Below are 23,890 nucleotides of genomic sequence, written 5' to 3' on the forward strand. Positions count from 1 at the left end.
TTATTATTATTATTATTATTATTATTATTATTATTATAAATTATTATTATTATTATTATTATTATTATTATTATTATTATTATATATTATTATTATTATGATATATTATGATATATTATTATTATATATTATTATTATAATATATTATTATTATGTTATATTATTATTATGTTATATTATTATTATTATTATTATTAGTATATATTATTATATATATATTATTATATATTATTATTATATATTATTATTATTATTATTATTACTATTATTTATATTATTATATATTATTATTATATATATATAATAATAATTATTATTATTATATATTATTATAATATATTTGTATTATTATTATTATATTATTATTATTATATTATTATTATATATTATTATATATTATTATGTTATATTTCCCAGGTGTACAACATCTCCCAGAATGTCCAGGAGGATGATCTTCAACACTTACAGGTACAGTAGACGGATTGATTACATCACCTACTGTATCACTGAGGTCTTTTACTGTGGAGACGTTCAGATAGATGATGACCCCCCCCACCCCCACCCCACAGAAATGAACTGTTTCTCCTAACATGTTCAATAAATTCACTTGACTTTTAAATTCCTGATTGTGATCGATGTTGTCTTTTCCTGTTTGTAGCTCTTCACTGAGTATGGTAGACTGGCCATGGAGGAGACGTTCCTCAAGCCATTCCAGGTAGGACATTTCCCTTCCTGTTCTTCCGTTCTGGCCTTGCGCAACCGGACCATAGACTTAGATAGACATCTCTAGTGACCCAAACGCCTGTTTTAGCACGGGCAGCACCATTGAAGACTTTCACCCGTTTGAAGTAATCAACTGAGTGGGACTTCCTATGAATCGCATCAGGAGAGATCAGCCAATGAACGTAACTCCTACGCAAACATTCCATAACTGCAGGAGGAAGTAAATTACCAACCTTGTCTTTATACCTGTTCAGACAATACCCTCCAGGGGGCAGTATGCACCCTTTAAGTTTGTTTACTGACTCATACAAGTAGTAGAAGAAGAAATTCACTACTTTAAAATGGAGAATTCCCCTAATGGCGCTGCCCATCCTGTCACAGAAGCCATTATCACACAGATACAAATAAACGCCCTCTCTCTACCTCTATGAGCCAGGCTGAATGCTGTGAAACAGAATTATGAGCTTACGCAATAAGGCTGGTTTAACAAAGATAATTGGGGTGGCAGGTAGACGAGTGGTTAGAGCGTTGGGCCAGTAACCGAAAGGCTGCTCGATCGAATCCCTGAGCCGACAAGGTAAAAAACCTGTTGTTCTGCCCCTGAACAAGGCAGCTAACCCACTGTTCCTAGGCTGTCATTCTTAACTGACTTGCCTACTTAAACAAAAACAAATTATTTAAAAAATAATTCAGTTTACCAGAGCAGGAACTATTTACAGCGCCTTCAGAATGTATTCAGACCCCTTTGACTTATTCCATATTTTGTTGTGTTGCAGCCTCAAAATAGATTAAATTGTTTTTTTTCTTCTTCTCAGGACAGTGACACAATCTCAATTTAATCTTTTAAAAATATATATTTTTAAGTCAAGGGGTGTGAACACATTCTGAAGGAACTGTAAATCCTCTCTACTTTGGTAGTGTAACAGTATAACTTTAGACTGTCCCCTCGCCCATACCCGGGCGCGAACCAGGGACCTTCTGCACACATCAACAACAGTCACCCCTCGAAGCATCGTTACCCATCGCTCCACAAAAGTCGCGGCCCTTGCAGAGCAAAGGGGAACCGCTACTTCAAGGTCTCAGAGCGAGTGACGTCACCAATTGAAATGCTATTTAGCGCCGCACCACCGCTAACTAAGCTAGCAGTTTCACCTCCGTTACAGTAACATCTTGCTGTCACAAACTTGCCTTGTTTATTTTGATACACTTTACTCTATGTTAGTCAGCGCACCTCTACATACATTTTTAGAGGTACTGCACATCAGCTCATGCTGTTTACGTCCTACTGCGTGGTAACCTAGTGAACCTGTGTGTCGTTTCAGTCCATGATATTCCTAGTCCGGGATTGGAGTTTCCCTTACGAGTTTGGCTATGGACAGGAAGGAGGCATGAAGTTCCTGGAGAAGAGGCTCAAGGTCAGAGGTCACAGATGATTTTTCGTGCATCTAAAGATAAAAACAACAACAACAACAGTTATATTAACAGTTTGTCATTCATTGAAACTGAAAGGGATGCTATTTATTCTCCATAATTATGTAAGCTGTAATAATAATAATAATAATAATAATAATAATAATAATAATATAAGCAGAGGTTTTCATCTGAAGAAACATACAGATCCCTGTGATCCCCTGCAGGAATGGATCTCACAGCCTCGGCATCAGTAGTAACAACACTGTTACCAACTGTGGTTGTGTCTCTGTCTGTGGTTGTGTCTGTCTGTGGTTGTATCTGTGTCTTTCTGGGGTTGGTCTGTGTCTTTCTGTCTCTGTCTGTGGTTGTGTTTCTGTCTGTGGTTGTGTCTCTGACTGTGGTTGTATCTGTGTCTGTCTGTGGTTGTGTTTCTGACTGTGGTTGTGTCTCTGTCTGTGGTTGTATCTGTGTCTTTCTGTCTGTGGTTGTGTTTCTGACTGTGGTTGTGTTTCTGTCTGTGGTTGTGTCTCTGACTGTGGTTGTGTTTCTGTCTGGGGTTGTTCTGTGGTTGTGTCTCTGTCTGTGGTTGTGTTTCTGTCTGTGGTTGTGTCTCTGACTGTGGTTGTGTCTCTGTCTGTGGTTGTATCTGTGTCTTTCTGGGGTTGGTCTGTGGTTGTGTCTCTGTCTGTGGTTGTGTCTCTGTCTGTGGTTGTGTCTCTGTCTGTGGTTGTATCTGTGTCTTTCTGGGGTTGTTCTGTGGTTGTGTCTCTGTCTGTGGTTGTGTCTCTGTCTGCGGTTGTGTCTCTGTCTGTGGTTGTGTCTCTGTCTGTGGTTGTATCTGTGTCTTTCTGGGGTTGGTCTGCGGTTGTGTCTCTGTCTGTGGTTGTGTTTCTGTCTGTGGTTGTGTCTCTGACTGTGGTTGTGTTTCTGTCTGTGGTTGTGTCTCTGTCTGTGGTTGTATCTGTGTCTTTCTGGGGTTGGTCTGCGGTTGTGTTTCGGTCTGCGGTTGTGTCTCTGTCTGTGGTTGTGTCTTTTTCTGTGGTTGTATCTGTGTCTTTCTGGGGTTGTTCTGTGGTTGTGTCTCTGTCTGTGGTTGTGTCTCTGTCTGTGGTTGTATCTGTGTCTTTCTGGGGTTGGTCTGCGGTTGTGTCTCTGTCTGTGGTTGTGTCTCTGTCTGTGTTTGTCTGTGTCCGTCTGTGTCTGTGGTTGGATCTGTGTCTTTCTGGGGTTGGTCTGTGGTTGATGTGTGTCTGTGGTCGTGTCTGTGCATGTCTGTGGTCACGCGTGTCTATGGTTGTACGCGTCTGTGGTTGTCTGTGTGCCCATGGGTGTCGGTCTGTGGTTGTACGTGTCTGTGGTTGGTATGTGTCTGTGGTTGTACGTGTCTGTGGTTGGTATGTGTCTGTGGTTGTCTGTGGTTGACTGAGTGCCCATGGGTGTCTGTCTGTGGTTGATATGTGTCTGTGGTTGTCTGTGTGCCCATGGGTGTCTGTCTGTGGTTGATATCTGTCTGTGGTTGGTCTGTGTCTGTGGTTGTCTGTGTGCCCATGGGTGTCGGTCTGTGGTTGTACGTGTCTGTGGTTGTCTGTGTGCCCATGGGTGTCGGTCTGTGGTTGATATGTGTCTGTGGTTGTCTGTGGTTGTCTGTGTGCCCATGGGTGTCTGTCTGTGGTTGATATGTGTCTGTGGTTGTCTGTGGTTGTCTGTGTGCCCATGGGTGTCTGTCTGTGGTTGTCTGCCTGTGGTTGGTCTGTGGCCGTACGTGTCTGTGGTTGTGTGTGCCTGTGTTGTACGTGTCTGTGGTTGTACGTGTCTGTGGTCGTCTGCGCGTGTCTGTGGTTGGTCTGTGGCCGTACGTGTCTGTGGTTGTGTGTGTCTGTGGTTGGTCTGTGGCCGTACATGTCTGTGGTTGTGTGTGTCTGTGTTCTAGATCTCTGAGAACCAGCATGAGGAGCTGCAGAATGTTCGTAAACACATCCACTCCTGCTTCACCAACATATCCTGCTTCCTGATGCCCCACCCCGGACTCAAAGTGGCCACCAACCCCAACTTCGACGGCAGACTCAAAGGTCAACTACGACACGATCACCCGGTCTTAATACACACACAGCCCACAGTTAGTTTCCTACAAAAAATATACGGTAACTGTCTGATCAAATTCCATATAATAGAGAAGGTTCAAGGAATTATGAAATTGTCACACCATGACAAGAAGGACACCAGTAGGTTTTTTTTCTCCTATAGGCCAACTATTCCTCTCCCTAACCTGTTTGCAGAGGGTCGTTGGTTATCTCCCAGCTCAGGGTCATCAGCACTACTGTTATACATAACGACCTTTCCAATCTTCTCCCTAACCCGTGTGCAGAGGGTCGTTGGTTATCTCCCAGCTCAGGGTCATCAGCACTACTGTTATACATAACGACCTTTCCAATCTTCTCCCTAACCCGTGTGCAGAGGGTCGTTGGTTATCTCCCAGCTCAGGGTCATCAGCACTACTGTTATACATAACGACCTTTCCAATCTTCTCCCTAACCCGTGTGCAGAGGGTCCGTGGTTCATCTCCCTGCAGCTGGTCAGGGTCATCAGGAACTGGATGTCATAGATCAACGAGCAACATCACCTGCAGAGGCCTCCTGGAACTTCAAGGTTAGAGACAGAGGGTTGATTGAAGAGATGATCTCCCTAGATACTAGGGTATCTATATCATATGATACTATATGTATCTATATCTATATACTGTATGTTTCCAATATGTATCTAACTGTATGATCTATATGATACTGTATTATCTATATCTATATGATACCATATGTATCTATATGATACTGTCATCAGCACTACTGTTATACATGTATCTACTATATGATACTATATGTATCTATATGATACTCCTAACTGTATGAGGGTCTATATCTATATGATACTGTATCTATATGGTCATAGCATATGATACTATATGTATCTATATGATACCTATGTTCCATATCTATATATACCTGTATGTATCTATATCTATATGATACTGTATGTATCTATATGATACTGTATGTATCTATATCTATATGATACTGTATGTATCTATATCTATATGATACTATATGTATCTATATGCAATCTATATCCCTATACTGTATGTATCTATATGATACTATATGTATCTATATCTATATGATACTATATGTATCTAGGTGCTGGTCCCGTATGCTGCTGATCTATATGAACTGTATGTATCAATATGATACTATATGATCTACTATATGATAGCAATGTATCTATATGATACTGCCTGCTATCTATATCTATATGTATAGAGACACTATATGTTGATTGAAGAGATGATACTGTATGTATCTATATGATACTGTATGTATCTACTGTATGATACTGTATGTATCTACTGTATGATACTATATCTATATGATACTATATGTATCTATATGATACTGTATGTATCTATATGATACTGTATGTATCTATATCTATATGATACTGTATGTATCTATATCTATATGATACTGTATGTATCTATATGATACTGTATGTATATGTATCTATATGATACTGTATGTATCTATATGATACTGTATGTATCTATATCTATATGATACTATATCTATATGATACTATATGTATCTATATCTATATGATACTGTATGTATCTATATGATACTGTATGTATCTATATCTATATGATACTGTATGTATCTATATGATACTGTATGTATCTATATGATACTGTATGTATCTATATCTATATGATACTGTATGTATCTATATCTATATGATACTGTATGTATCTATATGATACTGTATGTATCTACATGTACTAAATTATTCCATATGTGTTATTTCATAGTGTTGATGTCTTCACTATTATTTCACAATGTAGAAAATAGTAGAAATATAGAAAAACCCTGGAATGAGTAGGTGTGTCCAAACCTTTTGACTGGTAATGTAGGTGTTTGGTGACATTATCTTTTTTCTTTCAGGCATACATCAAAATCTACCAGGGTGAGGAGCTGCCACACCCTAAGTCCATGCTGCAGGTACACGATTACCTCCTTGTCTTATAGCTTATAGTGTTATGCCTAAAGGTGGCCTTGTGGCTAGAGATTGGAAAGTTCCCTGAGATTGGAAAGTTCGGAGTACAGTCCCCGGCCGAGTCATACTAAATACTGAGTCATATTAAAGACAAAAAATGGGGCACAATGCGTCTCTGCTTGGCACTCGTAGTTGTGCAGTTATGGTCAGTAGTTTTGACCTGTAGTGGTGGTCGGTAGTTGTGTGGTTGTGGTCAGTAGTTGTGTGGTTGTGGTCAGTAGGTGTGTGGTTGTGGTCAGTAGTTGTGTAGTTGTGGTCAGTATGTGTGTGGTTGTGGTCAGTAGGTGTGTGGTTGTGGTCAGTAGTTGTGTGGTTGTGGTCGGTAGGTGTGTGGTTGTGGTCAGTAGTTGTGTGGTTGTGGTCGGTAGTTGTGTGGTGGTGGTCAGTAGTTGTGTGGTTGTGGTCAGTATTTGTGGTCAGTAGTTGTGTGGTTGTGGTCAGTAGTTGTGGTCAGTTGTTGTGGTCAGTAGTTGTGTGGTTGTGATCAGTAGTTGTGGTCAGTAGTTGTGGTCAGTAGTTGTGTAGTTGTGGTCAGTAGTTGTGTGGTTGTGGTCAGTAGTTGTGTGGTTGTGGTCAGTAATGGTGGTCAGTAGTTGTGGTTGTGGTCAGTAGTTGTGTAGTTGTGGTCAGTAGTTGTGTGGTTGTGGTCAGTAGTTGTGTGGTTGTGGTCAGTAGTTGTGTGGTTGTGGTCAGTAGTTGTGTGGTTGTGGTCAGTAGTTATGGTCAGCGATTGTGTGTTGTGGTCAGTATTTCATTTGATTGTGGTCAGTAATTGTGGTCACTAGTTGTGTGATTGTGGTCAGTATTTGTGGTTGTGGTCAGTATTTGTGGTTGTGATCAGTATTTGTGGTTGGTAGTTGTGTGGTTGTGGTCAGTAGCTGTGGTTGGTAGTTGTGTGATTGTGGTCAGTAGTTGTGTGGTTATGGTCAGTAGTGTGTGGTTGTGGTCAGTAGCTGTGGTCAGATTTTGTGTGGTTGTGGTCAGTAGTTGTATGGTTGTGGTCAGTAGTCGTGTGGTTGTGGTCATTGTGGTTGGTCAGTAGTCGTGTGGTTGTGGTCAGTAGTTTTGTGGTGTAGTTGTGGTCAGTATTTGTGGTTGTGGTCAGTAGTTGTGGTTGTGGTCAGTAGTTATGTGGTTGTGGTCAGTAGTTGTGTGGTTGTGGTCAGTAGTTGTGTGGTTGGTAGTTGTGTGGTTGTGGTCAGTAGTTGTGTGGTTGTGTAGTTGTGTGGTTGTGGTCAGTAGTTGTGTGTTTGTGGTCAGTAGTTGTGTGTTTGTGGTCAGTAGTTGTGGTCAGTAGTTGTATGGTTGTGGTCAGTAGTTGTGTGTTTGTGGTCAGTAGTTGTATGGTTGTTGCCAATAGTTGTGGTCAGTAGTTGGATCTGTGGTTGTGTGGTTGTGGTCAGTAGTTGTGTGGTTGTGGTCAGTAGTTGTGTGGTTGTGGTCAGTAGTTGTGTGGTTGTGGTCAGTAGTTGTGTGTTTGTGGTCAGTAGTTGTGTGGTCACGTATAGTGTGGTTGTGGTCAGTAGTTATGTGGTTCAGTAGTTGTGGTCAGTAGTTGTGTGTTTGTGGTCAGTAGTTGTGTGGTTCAGTAGTTGTGTGGTTGTGGTCAGTAGTTGTATGGTTGTTGCTAAACGTGACCACACAACTACTGACCACAACCACACAACTTGTGGTGGCCAGTGTTCCATGATTAAAGTGACCAGTGTTCCATGATTAAAGTGACCAGTGATTCCATTATTAAAGTGACTAGTGTTCCATTATTAAAGTGACCAGTGTTCCATTATTAAAGTGACCAGTGTTCCATTATTAAAGTGACCAGTGTTCCATTATTAAAGTGACCAGTGTTCCATTATTAAAGTGACCAGTGTTCCATTATTAAAGTGACCAGTGTTCCATTATTAAAGTGACCAGTGTTCCATTATTAAAGTGACCAGTGTTCCATTATTAAAGTGACCAGTGTTCCATGATTAAAGTGACCAGTGTTCCATTATTAAAGTGACCAGTGTTCCATTATTAAAGTGACCAGTGTTCCATTATTAAAGTGACCAGTGTTCCATTATTAAAGTGACCAGTGTTCCATTATTTTTAGTGACGAGTGTTCCATTATTAAAGTGACTAGTGTTCCATTATTAAAGTGACTAGTGTTCCAATATTAAAGTGACCAGTGTTCCATTATTAAAGTGACTAGTGTTCCAATATTAAAGTGACTAGTGTTCCATTATTAAAGTGACCAGTGTTCCAATATTAAAGGGGCCAGTGTTCCATTATTAAAGGGACCAGTGTTCCATTATTAAAGGGACCAGTGATTCCAAGTCTATGTATATAGGACAGCAGGGGTGTGAATACTAATGTAAAGTTTTTTTATTTTTATGAATGTAATTCATTTTGAATTCAAGTTGTAACACAACAAAATGTGGAACAAGGAAAGGGTTAGCGTCATGTCCAGTTGGTGGTTTTTTTACCCGGTAAGTTGACTGAGAACACATTCTCATTTACATCAACGACCTGGGGAATAGTTATAGGGGAGATGAATGAGCCAAATGTAAGCTGGGGATGATTAAGTGACCGTGATGATATGAGGGCCAGATTGGGAATTTAGCCATGGACACCGAGGTTAGAGTCAGGACACCTGTTTAACGTCCTAGCTGAAAGATGGCACCCTACACAGGGCAATGTCCCCAATCACTACCCTGGGGCAAAGGGATATTTGTTTTAAACCAGAGGGAAGAGTGCATCCCACTGGCCCTCCAACACCACTTCCAGTAGCATCTGGTCTCATACAGGGACCAATCAGGACCTACCCTGCTTAGCTTCAGAGGCAAACCAACAGTGGGATGCAGGGTGGTATGCTGCTGGTACTTGAACATCATGCTGCCTAGCACTACAGAAACAGGAGATAGACCCCTGCTCCTATGAGCCATTCTCATAAGCTGCCTCACTACAGAAACAGGCTCAGACAAGCCAAGGCTTACCGCATTACAATGCATTATGCCACATATATATATATATTCCCGACGAAGATATAACATGTGTTCTGTTGTGTTTTGTTGTCTTTCCTCAGGCCACAGCGGAGGCCAACAACCTGGCAGCAGTGGCAGCAGCCAGGGACCTGTACAACAGGAAGATGGAGCAGGTACTGTAAGAAGGTTGTTTCTATACTTACCCCCAATTCAAAATGCTGATGCTGTTGCCTTCCTGAGACCTGTACAACAGGAAGATGGAGCAGGTACTGTAAGAAGGTTGTTTCTATACTTACCTCCAATTCAAAATGCTGATGCTGTTGCCTTCCTGAGACCTGTACAACAGGAAGATGGAGCAGGTACTGTAAGAAGGTTGTTTCTATACTTACCCCCAATTCAAAATGCTGATGCTGTTGCCTTCCTGAGACCTGTACAACAGGGAGATGGAGCAGGTACTGTAAGAAGGTTGTTTCTATACTTACCTCCAATTCAAAATGCTGATGCTGTTGCCTTCCTGAGACCTGTACAACAGGAAGATGGAGCAGGTACTGTAAGAAGGTTGTTTCTATACTTACCCCCAATTCAAAATGCTGATGCTGTTGCCTTCCTGAGACCTGTACAACAGGAAGATGGAGCAGGTACTGTAAGAAGGTTGTTTCTATACTTACCTCCAATTCAAAATGCTGATGCTGTTGCCTTCCTGAGACCTGTACAACAGGAAGATGGAGCAGGTACTGTAAGAAGGTTGTTTCTATACTTACCCCCAATTCAAAATGCTGATGCTGTTGCCTTCCTGAGACCTGTACAACAGGAAGATGGAGCAGGTACTGTAAGAAGGTTGTTTCTATACTTACCTCCAATTAAAATGCTGATGCTGTTGCCTTCCTGAGACCTATTGAGAGCTTCTGTTGTCCCTCCCGGATCCAGAAACGTTTTTGACCCCCCCCCCCGGCTAATGTCCCCCAGCCAATAGTCGCTGTTGTTGTCCCGGCCAATAGTCGGCGTCGGCGTACCCCCAATAGTCGTTTCCCCTCGGCCAATAGTCGTTCTCCTGGAGAGTTAATAATCTTTTTCAGGCGTTTTTCAAACCTCTCCTCGGGGGACACCCAGCCGTTCCATGTATTTGATCTATTCCAGAACTAGCGCACCTGATTCAACTTGTCAACTAATCATCAAACCCTTGACCAGGTTAACCAGGTGAGCTTGTTCAGGGCTACAGCAATTTTGTGGAACGTCTGGGTGTCCCCCAAGGAGATGTTTCAGAACCACTGCTCTATTATCACACTATGGTGAAGGTATCTAATAACCCTCCCTCCCTCTCCAGGTGTGTGGTGGGGACCGGCCCTTCCTGGCCCCGGCAGAGCTCCAGGCCAGACAGAGTGACATCAGAGAGGAAGCCCTCCAGGTGTTCCGTGGGGTCAAGAAGATGGGAGGGGAGGAGTTCAGCCGACGGTACCTGCTACAGCTGGAGGGAGAAGTACGTCACCGCGGTCTCCCCACCCGGGAAACCAATATCTTTCATAGCCGTTAGCCCAATTACGGAAATTCCCTCTCGGGTCGAGGGTCAGGCGAGACCGATTTTAAGTCTCAAAGAAGTAAGGCTACCTCACTTACTGACTTTATTGTCCCAAATGGGGACATTTTGTTGCAGTGTCATGTACACATTTAAAGTGGCGTTTAAATACAAAACAAAGTGGACAATACAACTTTCATAACAGTTACGCACCAATAAAAATAATAATAGTAAGAAAAAAAAAGAAGAAAAAAATTGTTACATAAAAGATAGAAGAAAAGCCTGCTGGCCTTACGGAGTCAATGGGAGCATTCACACCTCATCACGAGAGTGTATGTCTTGAGTCACCTCTGCTTCATTCAGCATTTCAAACAATCCACCTGAATACATAAACATTGAGGGGCGGTTTCCCGGACACAGATTAGACTAAGGACTTAATCTGTGCCCTGAACCCGCCCGTTAAATACATATTTGGCAAGTGGCAACCCAGCTAGCACATAACGTTCTGTGAACCATATTTTTCTTAGAGTTTGGTGAGAGCCTATGGGTATTTGTTGCAAGATACCCAGTTATATTCTGTTCTCAGCAGCAACAAAACTCTCTCTATCCTCTATCTTTTTTTAAGCGTGTTCAAGTGCGTTGGCCACACCTCATCTTAATATTAAGGAGTGCTTGTTTTCCTTTGAAATGGGGTCTGTTTGAATAGACTCAAATTTGTATGAATAAAAAAAAAACATTGCAAGCTAGCTTCATCCTGGCGGCACAGATGACTCATTCCATGAATAGAGAACAGAAGATCATAGTCTTGAATCTCACTGATGCCATGCCACAATAAAAAAAGAAACACGCTTATAGTGTTATTAAAAGTTCTAGTAAAATGTTCTCAGTACCTCCCTGGAACCATAGTAAAACGTTCTCAGAACCTCCCTGGAACCATAGTAAAACATTCTCAGAACCTCCCTGGAACCATAGTAAAACATTCTCAGAACCTCCCTGGAACCATAGTAAAACGTTCTCAGAACCTCCCTGGAACCATAGTAAAACGTTCTCAGAACCTCCCTGGAACCATAGTAAAACGTTCTCAGAACCTCCCTGGAACCATAGTAAAACGTTCTCAGAACCTCCCTGGAACCATAGTAAAACGTTCTCAGAACCTCCCTGGAACCATAGTAAAACGTTCTCAGAACCTCCCTGGAACCATAGTAAAACGTTCTCAGAACCTCCCTGGAACCATAGTAAAACGTTCTCAGAACCTCCCTGGAACCATAGTAAAACATTATCAGAACCTCCCTGGAACCTAAAAATATATGTTCCCAGAACAGGCAAAGTTTTCACTACCGTTCTCAGAATTTTTTCTTTAAGTTCAGTTTTACCCGTCAGGCAATGTCTTTCGTTCTCAGAACCAATGAGAAACCAAAAACGTACATTCCCACAACTTCCAAGGAACCAAATGTGCTAGCTGGGAAGTGGAAACAATCACCTTAACTAGTGTTGCTTTGCCAGAATTCCGGTTTTCCAGAAATCCTGGTTGAAGGATTGCAGATTTTCCCTCCTGATTCCTGGATTTCTGAAAAACCCGGACATTTACTCGACTTTTGCAAAACTAAACATAACCAACCTTGTTCCAGGTGGACGAGGTGTTCGTTCAATACATCAAGCACAACGACTCCAAGAACATCTTCCACGCCGCCCGCACCCCGGCCACGCTGTTCGTGGTCATCTTCAGCATGTACGTGGTGGCGGGCATCACAGGCTTCGTGGGGGTGGACATCATCGCCAGCGTGTGTAATATGATTCTGGGCCTGGCGTTGATCACCCTGTGTACCTGGGCCTACATACGCTACTCTGGGGAGTACCGAGAGCTGGGTCAAGTCATCGACCAGGTGGCTGGAGCCCTCTGGGACCAGGTAAGTCCCAGAACTCGCTTTATATATGGCCACGAGGAGTAGCGTGAAGTTGCGCCTAGACCCTGATCTTGGTTCAAATCAAATCACACTTATTTATATAGCCCTTCGTACATCAGCTGATATCTCAAAGTGCTGTACAGAAACCCAGCCTAAAACCCCAAACAGCAAGCAATGCAGGTGTAGAAGCACGGTGGCTAGGAAAAACTCCCTAGAAAGGCCAAAACCTAGGAAGAAACCTAGAGAGTAACCAGGCTATGTGGGGTGGCCAGTCCTCTTCTGGCTGTGCCGGGTTCAGTTTATAGTTTCCCCCACTAATGGATAAAGTTACAATTGGGGGAAAGGAAGCTGATCCTAGAACTCTACCAAGGGGAAAGTTCAGTGTGTCAAATGGATAAGGTGTCCAGTTTAGGACATTGCCACCTTACTCTACCTCTAATTGAGTCGATCCGGTATTTTATTTCTGACCATGCACTTGTAACAGTGTAGCTTCCGTCCCACTCCTCGCCCCTACCTGGGCTTGAACCAGGGACTCTCTGCACACATCAACAACAGTCACCCCTCGAAGCATCGTTACCCATCGCTCCACAAAAGTCGCGGCCCTCGCAGAGCAAAGGGGGAACAACTACTTCAAGGTCTCAGAGCGAGTGATGTCGCGCGGATTGAAACGCTATTAGCGCGCACCACCGCTAACTAGCTAGCCATTTCACATCGGTTACATACTCCACGGTGTTATCTTTTAAATGTGTAGCTTAACCCAATGAGTCTCACCATAACGGCGGGCACATTTTGGACTCCTAACCACTTTTTAAACATTGTGTGATTGGTTTATACCGTTGGGTTCGTCTATTTCTTCTGCATGCCAACAATTAGACTGTGTGATTAATGGTGCCTGAGCAAGAGAGGGTTGTGTGACAAGGGCGGACCCCGAAAGGGCTCGGGGGGGCGGGTCTTTTTGCAGAAAAGTCCGTAGAGTCCGATTGGTTAGAGCTACAAATTATTATAACATTTCTATGATACTCACAAGCTACACAAGAGTGATTAGGGGCGGCAGGGTAGCCTAGTGGTTAGAGCGTTGGACTAGGAACCGGAAGGTTGCAAGTTCAAACCCCAGAGCTGAATCTGTCGTTCTGTCCCTGAACAGGCAGTTAACCCACTGTTCCTAGGCTGTCATTGAAAATAAGAATTTGTTCTTAACTGACTTGCCTAGAAATACTTTCCCCCAACACTTTCTCTAGTCAATGTTAACTATAAAGTAGGCTAACCTTACCTGTTTGCAAGCTTTGCCACGGAATGAGCAGCAGCATTACAGAACCATTGTTAGACTGGAAAATTAGATGGAACATTCCTCATCTGCTAGATGTGCAATTAAAGGGGCTAGATGCACAATTATGGGGAATTATACAATGTGTTCATTTCGTTCCAGACCAAAATGGTATTCTGTTGTGATTTAAACATTGACATGGACTCAGAACATCCAATTTTGTTGTTTCTCTATGAATTATTGTAATTTTAAACCTGAGAAAATATAATTTGGTGAAAAAATATCTTCTAATTTTATAGAGCCCCCCCTGTTTATGAACCATTATTTAACCGGGTATATTGACAGAAAACATAGTGAACTACTTCCTCTTGCACACTAAGGACCAGGGGAAGAGTTGCAGGGAGAAAATAATGTTCCTATTTGAAAGCTATAAAAAAAAAAAAATCAGCAGTTAATTTAGCTCTCATGGTAGAAAAGACCCCTGACCTAGAGACATGTATTTACAGGGCATCCAAACCACTAGGTGGCGACATACACCCAGATGACCGCGTTGAACCAATACAACGTCTGGAAATGATCAAAGCCTTTTTTTTTTAGAGTTTAAGTTTCTGAAGAAAACAAATATTGATTATATTGATTATATTGATTTTTATTATTTGTCTAAGACTCTGTTTTTATTGTTGTTTTGCAACAGGGAAGCACAAATGAGGTAAGTACACTGGGGGAGGAGTTGTGTCAGTGTAGAACTTATTGTATGTTATCCTATCTATCTTTAGCATTCCAATAATGGTTAAAGTCCCAAATGCAACCTCTTGCTCTGCTGTTGTTCAGGCTCTGTAGAAGTCTACATTTGACCCTTTCTGTATTTTGCCATATTGCACATTTGAAACAAATTATCTTTAGCATTCTGACAACGGTTAATATGTAGAATTCCACCCCTCTTTTTTTTTTTGCCAGATAGTGACGACCCCTCTCTCTCTCTCTCTCTCCTCTTTTCCCCTCTCCTCTCCTATTCGCCTTTCCAGGCTCTATATAAGCTGTATACTGCTGCAGCCAGTCACAGGCACCTGTACCACCATGCGTTCCCTGGCCCCCAGGCCCCCGGAGAGACGAGCGATACCCACGAGGAACCCACCAGGAAGAGGAACTGACACGGCGACCTGATTGGCCAGAGCACAGCAGGGACTGCTGGGAATCTTTTCAGTAGCATGATGGATAGAGGAGGGGGAGGAGAAGCAGGAATGAGGAGGGAGGCATCCTCACCCGTTGGGACACTCTTTTACTATGGTATTGGCCGGAAAAAATTCCAGCTACGTTCACTATTTTAAATCTATATGTGGACAAATGTAATGTCCCAGAAGTAGTGGCATAATCTCCCTTTGAACTGGGTTGCTTGGCCTGTTGCCTTCAAATAATAATGGGCATTTCACACATCATTGTCTTTCACAGACCACATTCAACCTCTTCTATCTGTCTGTAAGAAAAGACATCTGTAAATAACACACAGAACAGCAGGAAAGGATGAGTACAGATCCACAGACTCCACATGCAAATTCCTATCAGCAGTTTGTCTGGACGGCGGTGCAGTAAGTTACAGTTAACCGTTGATTTCATTGTGTTACGTGAGATAGCATGACGGCCGTCAGCACCGACCGGTCAGCATCATCACCATCGCTTTAGAATGTTATCTGTCCGGAAAAGACAATGCTTCGGATTTCATGAATGGAAGATGCCATTGAGGAGAAGTTTAAATCAAAATTGACCTCTGACCTATAAACAGAATGGACGGTCCATGTATATTGATTATCAGGTTAAGTGCTGCTTCTCTAAAGGAAATTATTCCATGTTTGAAAGCCAATGGTTTTGCCCCAAATGGCTCCCTCTTCCTTATATAGTTCACTACTGTTTCTTTTACCAGGGCCCTGGTTAAAGGTCATTGTATTTTACTAGGCAAGTCAGTTAAGAACAAATTATTTTTAACAATGGGACTCACGACCGGTTGTGATACAGTCTGGAATCGAACCAGGGACTGTAGTGACGCCCCCTAGCACTGAGATGCAGTGCCTTAGACCACTGTGCTACTCAGGAGCCTAATGTGCTCTATAGGGAATAGGATGTCATTGGGGACACGTGCAAAGTCTTTGTTTAAATATACCTATTTTTTGTCAGCATGGTAAATCATCAGTGTCTACCATTTTAGATTCTCCAAGCTTATCTTCAGTGCGCTGTATTTCTTGACATTTCACATGTTTAGGGCTTGACCTTTGACCTGGCACTTGGTTTGTTTTTTTGTAATATAGGTACTGCGTAGCCATGTCATGCAACTACAGTTTCATATAGCTACGACAGCACTCACACGTCTCGCTGCATAATGATGCCACGTGTTGATCAGAACGCAATCATCCACTGTCTATGGTCTATAAAACATACCCCCTCATACATGTTTTGGTTTGGGGAGGTGGGACCCTATATTCAGACTTGCGATAAATTGACTTAAAAAAAAACTTTTAAAAATATGCTGATTTAAGTCCATGTTCTCTGAATCGGGCCGATATAGCCTATGGTGTCTCTATGGTCACACATTTAGCCTGGAACAGAATTGACTACCGGGGATGAGATTACGGGTAAGTCACTGGATAGTTTAGTAGACATTGTAGACAACCTCCCTGGAACCATAGTTAAACATTCTCAGAACCTCCCTGGAACCATAGTTAAACATTCTCAGAACCTCCCTGGATAGTTTAGTAGACATGGACCAGTGAGTAGGGTGTGACGGGCTGGCTAGGTGAGTAGGGTGTGACGGGCTGGCTCGGTGAGTAGGGTGTGACGGGCTGGCTAGGTGAGTAGGTTGTGACGGGCTGGCTAGGTGAGTAGGGTGTGACGGGCTGGCTAGGTGAGTAGGTTGTGACGGGCTGGCTAGGTGAGTAGGTTGTGACGGGCTGGCTAGGTGAGTAGGGTGTGACGGGCTGGCGAGGTGAGTAGGTTGTGACGGGCTGGCTCGGTGAGTAGGTTGTGACGGGCTGGCTAGGTGAGTAGGTGTGACGGGCTGGCTAGGTGAGTAGGTTGTGACGGGCTGGCTAGGTGTAGGGTGTGAGGGCTGGCTTGGTTGACGGGCTGGCTAGGTGAGTAGGTTGTGACGGGCTGGCTAGGTGAGTAGGTTGTGACGGGCTGGCTAGGTGAGTAGGTTGTGACGGGCTGGCTAGGTGAGTAGGGTGTGACGGGCTGGCTAGGTGAGTAGGTTGTGACGGGCTGGCTAGGTGAGTAGGTTGTGACGGGCTGGCTAGGTGAGTAGGTTGTGACGGGCTGGCAAGGTGAGTAGGGTGTGACGGGCTGGCTAGGTGAGTAGGTTGTGACGGGCTGGCTCGGTGAGTAGGGTGTGACGGGCTGGCTAGGTGAGTAGGTTGTGACGGGCTGGCTAGGTGAGTAGGTTGTGACGGGCTGGCTAGGTGAGTAGGTTGTGACGGGCTGGCTAGGTGAGTAGGTTGTGACGGGCTGGCTAGGTGAGTAGGTTGTGACGGGCTGGCTAGGTGAGTAGGGTGTGACGGGCTGGCAAGGTGAGTAGGTTGTGACGGGCTGGCTAGGTGAGTAGGGTGTGACGGGCTGGCAAGGTGAGTAGGGTGTGACGGGCTGGCTAGGTGAGTAGGTTGTGACGGGCTGGCTAGGTGAGTAGGTTGTGACGGGCTGGCTAGGTGAGTAGGTTGTGACGGGCTGGCTAGGTGAGTAGGTTGTGACGGGCTGGCTAGGTGAGTAGGTTGTGACGGGCTGGCTAGGTGAGTAGGTTGTGACGGGCTGGCTAGGTGAGTAGGTTGTGACGGGCTGGCTAGGTGAGTAGGTTGTGACGGGCTGGCTAGGTGAGTAGGGTGTGACGGGCTGGCTAGGTGAGTAGGTTGTGACGGGCTGGCTAGGTGAGTAGGTTGTGACGGGCTGGCTAGGTGAGTAGGTTGTGACGGGCTGGCTAGGTGAGTAGGTTGTGACGGGCTGGCTAGGTGAGTAGGTTGTGACGGGCTGGCTAGGTGAGTAGGGTGTGACGGGCTGGCAAGGTGAGTAGGGTGTGACGGGCTGGCAAGGTGAGTAGGGTGTGACGGGCTGGCAAGGTGAGTAGGGTGTGACGGGCTGGCTAGGTGAGTAGGTTGTGACGGGCTGGGGGAATAGATGTTAGTAGATAGTGAGGTAATAGATGTTAGTAGATAGTGAGGTAATAGATGTTAGTAGATAGTGAGGTAATAGATGTTAGTAGATAGTGTGGTAATAGATGTTAGTAGATAGTGAGGTAATAGATGTTAGTAGATAGTGAGGTAATAGATGTTAGTAGATAGTGAGGTAATAGATGTTAGTAGATAGTGAGGGAATAGATGTTAGTAGATAGTGAGGGAATAGATGTTAGTAGATAGTGAGGTAATAGATGTTAGTAGATAGTGAGGTAATAGATGTTAGTAGATAGTGAGGTAATAGATGTTAGTAGATAGTGAGGTAATAGATGTTAGTAGATAGTGAGGTAATAGATGTTAGTAGATAGTGAGGTAATAGATGTTAGTAGATAGTGAGGTAATAGATGTTAGTAGATAGTGAGGTAATATATGTTAGTAGATAGTGAGGTAATAGATGTTAGTAGATAGTGAGGTAATAGATGTTAGTAGATAGTGAGGTAATAGATGTTAGTAGATAGTGAGGTAATAGATGTTAGTAGATAGTGAGGGCTGAGGCAACAGATGTTAGTCCATTGTACAGAAAGATGAGTGAGACCATTCCCAGCTAGCACATAACGGTCTGAGAACTATATGTTTCTTAGATCTTGGTGAGAGCGTTGTCTTGTCCTAGTTATTTAAAACCTTCCCACAGTGTTCTGGGAATGGTGCAGGCTATCCAGCTAGCACATAACCAGAACCTTATTTTCCTATGTGGGAATGTAATTAAATCAGCATAACATTATTTCATTTTTAATACCCCTTTTTCGTGGTATCCAAATTGTTACAGTCTTGTCCCATCGCTGCAACTCCTGTACGGACTCAGGAGAGGCGAAGGTTGAGAGCGTGTGTCCTCCGAAACACGACCCAGCCAAGCCTCGCTGCTTCTTGACACACTGCTCGCTTAACCCGGAAAGGCAGCCGCACCAATGTGTCGGAGGAAACACTGTATACCTGGCGACCGTGTCAGAGTGCATTGCGCCTCGGCCCGCCACAGGAATCGCTAGTGCGCGATGGGACAAGAACATCCCTGCCGGCCAAACCTCCCCTAACCCGGACGGCAATTGTGCGCCGCCAGAGCCTGGACTGGAACCACTGAGCCAGTTAGAAGGCCCAGCATAACATTTTCTACGGGGTTCCTCGTGGTTCTATTTAAAGTTATGTTCTCAATACATTCAGAGAACGTTAAGAAACAACGTTCTTCTGTGGGAATTTCAGTACTTCATTATGGTCCAATTTAAAATGATTTTCTCAGAACGTTTCCATAAAAAGACACAATAAAACATTAGTAACGCTCAAAGTATATTATAAGAATGTTATTTAAAAACCTATACATTCTGTTCTCTGCATCAACAAAACTCTCTCTATCCTCTATCTTGTTAAGTATGTTCAGGTGTGTTGGCCGCGCCCACTAATTGGCCACACCTGATATTAACGAGTGCTTGTTTGTTTTGAAATGGGGTCTGTTTGAATAGACGAAATGGAACAGATTTGTATGAGTAAAAAAAAAAACATTCTAGCGCCATCCTAGTAGCGCAGTGGACTAATTCCATGAATAGACAATAGAAAATCATAGGTTAAAATCTCACTGATGCCATGCCACAACAAAAACAGTTAACCTAAGCTAGCAGTATTATTAAAAGGCTTATTGAAACACGTTGTCAGAACGTTATTTAATTACCTTCAAATAACCAATAATATCCGTTCTCATAAGGTTAATAAAACCTCCCAGGAAAACTTTCAGGGAACCGTAGTAAAACGTTCTCAGAACCTCCCTGGAACCATAGTAAAACGTTCTCAGAACCTCCCTGGAACCATAGTAAAACGTTCTCAGAACCTCCCTGGAACCATAGTTAAACATTCTCAGAACCTCCCTGGAACCATAGTTAAACATTCTCAGAACCTCCCTGGAACCATAGGTAAACATTCTCAGAACCTCCCTGGAACCATAGTTAAACATTCTCAGAATCTCCCTGGAACCATAGTTAAACATTCTCAGAACCTCCCTGGAACCATAGGTAAACGTTCTCGGACACGTTCCCAGAACCAATGGGAAATCAAAAACGTAGGTTCCCACAACTTCCAAGGAACCAAATGTGCTAGCTGGGATGTTGTTGGTTCACATTGAATGGTATAGCAGTGGAACACACATCAGATTGAGTTCTAGAAGTACTGTACTGGTCATTAATCTAGGAAACCTGGTTGAGAAATATCCCCCCCTTCTTACTAGGCTGGTCCCAGATCCATTTGTGCTGTCTTAACAACTCCCATGGTCAATGTCATACCACTGTGACAACGACCATAGCCGTCTATCTGTACTTACTGCATGGTAAAGAACCAGAGGGGTGTACTATAACACAGGATAAATGAGTTAGCCAGGGACTTTGATAAACAAAACAGAAATAACTGTGGATTTTCTGATTCAAAGAAAAGCTAATACAGTATGTGTTTTTGGTCGTTGAGTCAGTTAACCTTGAAATGGTTTTAGTCTATCTTCCTAAGAAATAGAAGTATATTTTAGAGTATTCAGGCAAGTTAACTCCTTGATTCTGCCGTGCGGTATTCCCTTCTGAAAAGCCACAGTTTCCCCAAACAGCTTGTACTCGTTAACCAGTAGAGGTTGTGTTATTGTTGGGAACGCTTTTTTGTGTTCGCAAACAATATATCAGTGGGCTTGGTGGACTGTCAAAATGTGTAGATTGTGTTCAATTTGATGAGAAAAACAACGATCCATGTGTATATTACTACATTTGAAGGATAATCTATCAAAGTTATTGTATATGCAAAAATATAAAACAGCTTATTTTTCGGTGGGGTAATTTTAGTTGTTTCCATGTTTTATGTAACCTGTAAGGTTGTTGTTATGGTTACGTGTCAAGAAGGATGTCTATAAAAGGTCTGACCAGACCAAAGAGGTTTGTCCTGTAACAATCTCCCAGAGAGCCATGAACACGATAGCCCAGGCCTGAGTCCAAAATGGCGCCCTATTCCCTTTACAGTGCACTACTTTTGACCAGGGTCAATAGGGAGTAGGGATGCCGTTTGGGACGGACACAGAAACAAACACACAGCAGCATCAAAGTGGTTTCATCCTCGTGGTCTTCCACACTACAGTATAATGTAACGTCACCGTTCACAACAATTCATTGTCATCATTTTTTATTAAAAAAAATGGGAGAAAAAAAAAACGTCTCTGTTGTCTGAGCTTCAATATACACAGTGATTGGGTAATGAAAGGAGAACGTCAAAATGTCCCTGCTGTACATCTGGGCCGTGTCTGAAACAGGAAGGGGAGGAACTGCAACCTGCAGGCTCCAATTGTCTAATAAGAAAATGTTCGTTGTTGTTATCCGTTACGAAGCACGACCCAGGTATTGACTTGTGAAGAAAAGAAAAAAACGAATAGCTATTGGTCTGTTTTAGTACATGTACCTGTCAGTATGTGTTACAAACAACTATGAAACCAGGATCATCTCCTACATTATTTATTGATAGTTGCTTTTCCAAAAGCAAATGTTTACAAGAACAGAAAAGTAAATGACAGGTGATAAGTGGTTTGTGTGAATCGTTTGAAGAGTAGCTACATAGTTGGGGGTTTTGGAGGAAAAGTCACATTTTTAGGCCCTCTTCACAGGCTTGAAACGTATATTATTATTTTTTCACAGCAGATTTTGTTTGTCCTGGATCTGCACTCCACAAAGGGTTAAATACCAGCCGTACGGTGACGTCATTCTGAACCGATGGGTTGGAGCTAGCCGTACGGTAACATTCTGAACCGATGGGTTGGAGCTAGCCCTACGGTAACATTCTGAACCGATGGGTTAGAGCTAGCCCTACAGTAACATAATTCTGAACAGATGGGTTGGTGCTAGCCGTACGGTGACGTCATTCTGAACCGATGGGTTGGTGCTAGCCCTACGGTAACAGCATTCTGAACCGATGGGTTGGAGCTAGCCCTACGGTAACGTCATTCTGAACCGATGGGCTGGTGCTAGCCGTACGGTGACGTCATTCTGAACCGATGGGTTGGAACTAGCCGTACGGTGACGTCATTCTGAACCGATGGGTTGGTGCTAGCCCTACGGTAACATTCAGAACCGATGAGTTGGTGCTAGCCCTACGGTAACATTCAGAACCGATGGGTTGGAGCTAGCCCTACGGTGACGTCATTCTGAACCGATGGGTTGGAGGAGCTAGCCCTATGGCGACGTCATTCTGAACCGATGGGTTGGAGCTAGCCCTACGGTGACGTCATTCTGAACCGATGGGTTGGTCCTAGCCCTACGGTAACATTCTGAACCGATGGGTTGGAGCTAGCCCTACGGTAACATTCTGAACCGATGGGTTGGTGCTAGCCCTACGGTAACATTCTGAACCGATGGGTTGGAGCTAGCCCTACGGTAACATTCAGAACCGATGGGTTGGAGCTAGCCCTACGGTAACATTCTGAACCGATGGGTTGGAGCTAGCCCTACGGTGACATCATTCTGAACCGATGGGTTGGAGCTAGCCCTACGGTAACATTCAGAACCGATGGGTTGGAGCTAGCCCTACGGTAACATTCTGAACCGATGGGTTGGAGCTAGCCCTACGGTAACATCATTCTGAACCGATGGGTTGGTGCTAGCCCTACGGTCACGTCATTCTGAACCGATGGGTTGGTGCTAGCCCTACGGTGACGTCATTCTGAACCGATGGGTTGGTCCTAGCCCTACGGTAACATCATTCTGAACCGATGGGTTGGTCCTAGCCCTACGGTGACATCATTCTGAACCGATGGGTTGGAGCTAGCCCTACGGTAACATTCTGAACTGATGGGTTGGAGCTAGCCCTACGGTAACATCATTCTGAACCGATGGGTTGGAGCTAGCCCTACGGTGACATCATTCTGAACCGATGGGTTGGAGCTAGCCCTACGGCGACATCATTCTGAACCGATGGGTTGGAGCTAGCCCTACGGTAACATTCAGAACCGATGGGTTGGAGCTAGCCCTACGGTAACATTCTGAACCGATGGGTTGGAGCTAGCCCTACGGTAACATCATTCTGAACCGATGGGTTGGTGCTAGCCCTACGGTAACATCATTCTGAACCGATGGGTTGGAGCTAGCCGTACGGTCACGTCATTCTGAACCGATCGGTTGGTGCTAGCCCTACGGTAACATCATTCTGAACCGATGGGTTGGTGCTAGCCCTACGGTAACATCATTCTGAACCGATGGGTTGGAGCTAGCCGTACGGTCACGTCATTCTGAACCGATGGGTTGGTGCTAGCCCTACGGTAACATTCAGAACCAATGGGTTGGAGCTAGCCATACGGTCACGTCATTCTGAACCGATGGGTTGGTGCTAGCCCTACGGTGACGTCATTCTGAACCGATGGGTTGGTCCTAGCCCTACGGTAACATTCAGAACCGATGGGTTGGAGCTAGCCCTACGGTAACATTCTGAACCGATGGGTTGGCGCTAGCCCCTACGGTGACATCATTCTGAACCGATGGGTTGGTCCTAGCCCTACGGTAACATTCCAGAACCGATGGGTTGGTGCTAGCCCTACGGTAACATTCAGAACCGATGAGTTGGTGCTAGCCCTACGGTACCATTCTGAACCGATGGGTTGGTGCTAGCCCTACGGTAACATTCTGAACCGATGGGTTGGAGCTAGCCCTACGGTGACGTCATTCTGAACCGATGGGTTGGTCCTAGCCCTACGGTAACATTCTGAACCGATGGGTTGGTCCTAGCCCTACGGTAACATTCTGAACCGATGGGTTGGAGCTAGCCCTACGGTCACGTCATTCTGAACCGATGGGTTGGAGCTAGCCCTA

The 23,890-nt window shown here is 44.0% G+C and overlaps 1 protein-coding gene across 1 annotated transcript in view; it reads left to right on the top strand.

The window, feature by feature from the left end:
• The window catches only part of atl1 (atlastin GTPase 1), a 32,634-nt gene extending 16,091 nt beyond the window's left edge, over window positions 1–16,543 (top strand). The window contains 10 exon segments of the mRNA XM_052485612.1: window positions 418–468; window positions 659–715; window positions 2,046–2,138; window positions 4,067–4,283; window positions 6,064–6,182; window positions 9,299–9,370; window positions 10,522–10,674; window positions 12,339–12,617; window positions 14,573–14,587; window positions 14,904–16,543. Of these exon segments, the coding sequence (XP_052341572.1) occupies window positions 418–468; window positions 659–715; window positions 2,046–2,138; window positions 4,067–4,283; window positions 6,064–6,182; window positions 9,299–9,370; window positions 10,522–10,674; window positions 12,339–12,617; window positions 14,573–14,587; window positions 14,904–15,029 (1,182 nt within the window). The 3' untranslated portion in view covers window positions 15,030–16,543.
• The last annotated feature ends 7,347 nt before the right edge of the window (window positions 16,544–23,890 follow it).

The sequence above is a fragment of the Oncorhynchus keta genome, chromosome 29 (genome assembly GCF_023373465.1).
Source record: "Oncorhynchus keta strain PuntledgeMale-10-30-2019 chromosome 29, Oket_V2, whole genome shotgun sequence".
NCBI lineage: Eukaryota > Metazoa > Chordata > Actinopteri > Salmoniformes > Salmonidae > Oncorhynchus > Oncorhynchus keta.